Source organism: Pteropus vampyrus, unplaced genomic scaffold (genome assembly GCF_000151845.1).
Source record: "Pteropus vampyrus isolate Shadow unplaced genomic scaffold, Pvam_2.0 Scaffold93, whole genome shotgun sequence".
Classification (NCBI taxonomy): Eukaryota; Metazoa; Chordata; class Mammalia; order Chiroptera; family Pteropodidae; genus Pteropus; species Pteropus vampyrus.
In genome coordinates, this window is record NW_011888874.1 from 2143786 (window position 1) to 2149276 (window position 5491).

At 36.0% G+C, this 5491-nt stretch overlaps 1 protein-coding gene across 1 annotated transcript in view; it reads right to left on the bottom strand.

Annotated features, from left to right (window-relative positions):
* Positions 1-5491, bottom strand: part of COL4A3 (collagen type IV alpha 3 chain) — an 87005-nt gene that overhangs the window by 58442 nt on the left and 23072 nt on the right. Inside the window, exons 13-15 of the mRNA XM_011364099.1 lie at positions 2284-2325; positions 2047-2124; positions 342-404 (exon numbers count right to left, since the gene is read on the bottom strand). Of these exons, the coding sequence (XP_011362401.1) occupies positions 342-404; positions 2047-2124; positions 2284-2325 (183 nt within the window). The remainder of the gene's footprint in view (positions 1-341; positions 405-2046; positions 2125-2283; positions 2326-5491) is intronic.

Genomic DNA, 5491 nt, shown 5'->3' on the forward strand with positions numbered 1-5491 from the left:
TGAATTTTATTAACTTTACCTTTGTGATTATTCTATTTAAAAATGTTGAGATGATGGGTCATCTAAGAGGCAAATCTTATGAATATTAATTTAAATTTAAAAGATGGTTAAAAAAAACCAGATGCTGAAGATAAATTCTAAGACGGCAACATTAGGTGTTTGTAAAACGGCGCAAGGATTTCAGCTAGAAGTGGCCATAAAATAGTATATTCATGAACTCTTTGGTAAAATAGTACCATGCTTTAGCCAATATTAATATTTAAACATAGATCATACATCAAAATATGCACTAAGTTTCTACTTTATGTTTCAAAGGAACAGCATGACACGAAATGACCTACTGAGGGTCCCGGAGGTCCAGATCGGCCCGTGGCTCCCTTGTCTCCCTTCTCCCCCTTGAGGTCCTGCCATGAAAACAATTCAAGGTCATTACGAAAAGATCAATCAGGATTTTACTGATTATACTTGGAAAAGTCCTCTATCTGTTCGGTATACTGGATTTACCAACAGCTCATGTTATTTCTTATTAACACAACACATTATCATTTATCACATTTTGAATTTTATACCCACGAACCTACTGAAACGATATGCAATCTTTTTTTATTTTTTTAAAGAAAATCTCCTTTGGATCAAACTACGTTAATTTAATTTCTGAGTCAGCTTTCTATAAGCACAATATATTTCTAATGTATTTTACCTTCCTTTTTAATATACTGAAATGATTTTCATTGTGGTCAATTATTTTCGGAGTACATGTTACAATGAGGATTTGATTTATTAATCAATTTGTTGTTGCCTTTATCACATTTTATTAATTATGTTTTTCCCAGCGTGAGTCTTCTCTTCAGAGCATCATTTTTTTCAAACTTATTTTCTCCAGGTCATGTCTTCCAGATCTAGATTTTGTCAAGATAAGATTTTTTTCCATCAAATTTCAGTCAGTAAAGTTTTAGACTTTGTTAATTTCATTTTGGTTAATTACCACTGAGAAGTTTAGTTATTTTCCCTCAGGTCAATTTTTCTCCAATCTTTAATGTCAGTGAATATTTTTGTCATATCAAATTTCACTATGTTTTGTTTTCACTCTTGTTAGTTTTGTTTTGACAATTTCTATAATTAAAAATTAATCATATTGGAGAGTGATTGCTAAGGAGTTTCTTTCTGGGGCAATGAAAATATTCTAAAATTAAATGTGGTAATAGTTGCAAAACTAGGAATATACTAAAAGCCATCTAATTGTACACTAAATAACTCAGTTTTATGGTCTGTGAGTTATACCTAATAAAGCTGTTAAAAATTCATTATAACTAAAACCCACGAATTGTATACTTTAAGAGGTGAATTTTATGGCATGTGAATTATATCTTGATCGAGCTATTATTTAAAAAACAATTGATTATAAGTCTAAACAGTAAGGATGGCTTATGTTTATTTCTTAGTTAATTCACTAGAAAATCGCTAGCTACTCCTTATTTCCCCCTTCCAGACATTTTAGGGATTGATGTGTTATATTGTGATTCACTTCTGAGCATTGGATCTAGTTCCATACCCTGGTCCTAATGGCAACTCTGTTCTGAGAGCAAAAAGCAAGTTAATGTAAAAATAACAGGGTCATAGTGTCCTTGGAGAGGAATGGGGACCAAGTTGCCCTTGAATTACAATGGCAGGATGAAAATGTCCCGGACGATTATGATGCCTCCCCACCCACATCTTTAGGTTATTACCATCCAATTGGATCAGAGCTGCACACACATTTTGTTCTCATTTATTCAGAAATACTCACCGAATACCCACTCTGTGTGAGGGACAGTGAGAGCGGGGAGGGGCGTAAAGGGTGAGCAAACTTAACCCTGGGTTCTACCTTCAACAGTCTTGGAAGTTGCATGCCCCAGACTTTCCCTGTTTCACATTTTCTGGTTCAGGAGTAAATGATAGAGAAGGAATAAAACCCAGAGGCTCAGGAAGTCTGTGAGGGCTCATCTGAGCTGGGCTGAGATGAAAGAACTTGGGAAGGCAGAACCCTGACGATGAAACCGAACTTACTGTTCTGTTATCTGGGCCCGTCAGCGTCACGATCACGGTTCCCGGTAGTCCAGGGGGTCCTGCCAGTCCTTTCACGCCCTAAAGACAAGTATACTCAAGAGTTAACAACGAAACTACACCTCCTCTATCGAAGAGATGTACGTTTCCCCTTTAGTTCTTTCGTAAGAAGATAGAGCAAACGGAAGTTTGAGAACTTAAAATATCTTGACCACTAATAAACCGTATTATTGGAATTACCCGCTCTCCTTTTTGTCCGATCATGTTATCTCCCATGTGTCCCTGGAAGAAAGGACAAAACTGAATTATTTTTTAAGAAAGAGTATGAATAAATAGTCTAAACCCATGAAAGTTCCAATATTTGTAACTGAAACTTCATATTTTAATGTTTTTTTCTCCTGGGGTCACAATTTCCATTTTATTTCTTCTTAGAATAACATATTCTTTTCTAAATTAAAGTGTAGTTGATATACAATATAACATTAGTTTCAGGTGTGCAATATAGTGATTTAATATTTATATATCTTACGAAGTGATTGCCACGAAAAGTCTAGTAACGATCTGTCACTGTACAAAGTTTTTACGATATTATTGACTGTATTCCCTGTGCTGGACACTATGTCCCCATAACTTATTTATTTTATAACTGGAAGTTTGTACCTCTTATATCCCTTCACCTTTTCTACCCTCTCCCTCACCCCTCTGGTAACCCCCAGTTTATTCTCTGTATCTATGAGTCTGTTTCTGTTTTGCTTTGTTTGTTCATTTGTTTTTTTGTTGGTTTGTTTGTTTGATTTTACATATAAGTAAAATCATACAGTATCTGTCTTTCTCTGTCTTACTTATTTCACTTAGCATAATACCCTCTAGATCCATCCATGTTGTTGCAAGTGGCAAAATTTCATTCTTTTTTATTGCTGAATAATATTCCAGTATATATATCATGTCTTCTTTATCCATTCATCTATTGATAGACACCTAGGTTGCATTCCCATCTTGGCTACTACAAATAACGTTGTCGTAAACAAAGGAGTGTATCTTTTCAAATTAGTGGTTTTTTGTTTTTGTGTTTGTTTGTTTGTTTGTTTTCAGATAAACACCCAGAAGTGGAATTGCTAGGTCATATCGTTATTAGATTTTTAATTTCTTGAGGACCCTCCATCCTGTTTTTCGTAGTGGCTGCACCAATTTACAATCCTACAAACTGTGTGAGAGTTCCCTTTTCTCCACATCCTCGCCAACACTCATTATTTGTTCACTTTTTGATAAGAGCCATTCTGACAGGTGTGAGGTGATAGCTCATTATGGTTTTCATTTGCATTTCCCTGGTGATTAGTGATGTCGAGCATCTTTTCATATGTCTGTTGGCCATCTGTATGTCTTCTTTGGAGAAAGTTCTATTCAGGTCCTCTGCCCATTTTTTAATTACATATTTGTCTTTTTTTGCTATTGAGTTGTAAGAGTTATTTATATATTTTGGATATTAACTCCTTATTAGATATGTCATTTTACAAATATCTTCTCTCATTCGGTAGGTCGTCTTTTCATTTTGTTGATGGTTTCCTCCACCGTGTAAACCCTTTTTGTTTGATGTAGTCCCATTTGTTTGTTTTTAATTTTGTTGCCCTTGCTTGAGGAGACATATTAAAAAATATTGCTAAGACGGATATCTAAGAGTTCATTGCCTGTGTTTTGAGTTTTTTGATTTCGGGTCTTAAATTTAATTCTTTAATCCATTTTGAGTTTATTTTGTATATAGTGTAAGAAAGTGGTCCAGTTTTTTTTGTTTTTTTTGCATGTATCAGTCCAGTTTTCCCATTACCGTTTATTGAAAAGACTATCATTTCCCCATTATATCTTCTTGCCTCCCTTGTCATAGATTAATTAACCATATCGGCTTAGGTTTACTTCTGCGCTCTCTATTTTGTTCCATTGATCTATGAGTCTGTTTTTCGTTTGTTTGTGTTGGCTAGAACCATGTTGTTTTGATTATTATAGCTTCGTAATATAGTTGGAAAGCAGGAAGCATGATACTTCCAACTTTGTTCTTTATAGTTTAATTTTAATGTTAGAATTATATGTTATTTTAGCTATTTTTTAGAGTAGAGTGGCAATATGTTTTTTTTTAAAGTGGAGATCTTGAGGTGCAGAAAGTTTAAAGAATTTACTTAATATGGCAAATGATGACATGAGATAGTATGGGGTAGGGGAAGGAACCCAGCTCAGAGGACATTTTTCTGGCTTATCTGCTAGCTAGTTTTGATTCCACTGGTTGGTTACTAAACTTCCTGATGCCTTAATTTTCTTGTCTGAAAAATAAGAGGGATGGGTAGCTGAACTTTAGGAGTCTAAAATTGAAAACTTAATAGAGAAGCTAAGAATAGCATTAAACTACCTGACATCACTAGTTATTTAGTGACATGAGACAGTCCAATGTGAAGAGTCTGTCTTCACTAACGATGGCCAACCATCATTTCAACCAATGTCTTCTTGCTTTTTTGTTCTGCAGTATGCAGATCTTACCGCCGTTAGCCCACAAGGTATAGAGAAAAGCTCAAGATAAAGACTCAAAGCACTTTAAACATCAGCTCTGCCATTTACTGTCTCTGACAATTCAGTAAACCCGAACCTATCCATTTCACTCTGTGTGTGTATGTGTGTGTGTGTGTGTGTGTGTGTGTGTATGTGTATGTGTGTGTGTGTGTGTGTATAAAATAATACATGTGAAAGCACCTAGGAACTACCCCACACACAAAGGCTACCTGATAGTATGAGATACTGTGTTGAGCACTAATTTTCTGGTGGGGTTCAGCTTCTCTCAACATTTTCTTACTTAAATTAATAAAGGGAATTAGAACACACTGCCCCGAAATACACCACTTTAGCATAAGGATTATTTCGAGCTGAAGGCAGTTGAAGAACAGCAAATCAGCAAATGCAGAAAAATGTCCTCCACCCTCCCCCTATCTGCCTAAAGACAGGGTATATAAATCTCCCTTTGCGAGGGTGTTTCAAGCTTCCCCTCTCCTGTGCCAGGAAGAAGGGACAACTTGACACCACCGGAGGCAGCTCTGACTTAAATCTGCATAAACAGAACTTAGTGAAATAACCCTTATCTTCCATTAGTTTCTCCCATATATTTACTTTCTCACAAACTGAAACCTTTCTCCTTCGTACTGTCGCTTCTCTACAAATGTACTGCCCTTGGTGAGAATGGCACACAAGCCTCTGAAATGTGACCGCTGCTTTGGGAATTTTCATTTCATTTCTGTGAGCAACCCCCCGCCCCCCACCTCACCAAACGCATATGAAATAAACGTTTTTCTCCTGTTAAGCTGGCTTTTGTCGGTTTAATTTGCAGGGCCCCGGGCACTGAACCTAAGAGAGTAGAGGAATAAGTTTTTCCTCCCAGACACTAACAATTGGTCTTTTAAATAGAAACATGCAC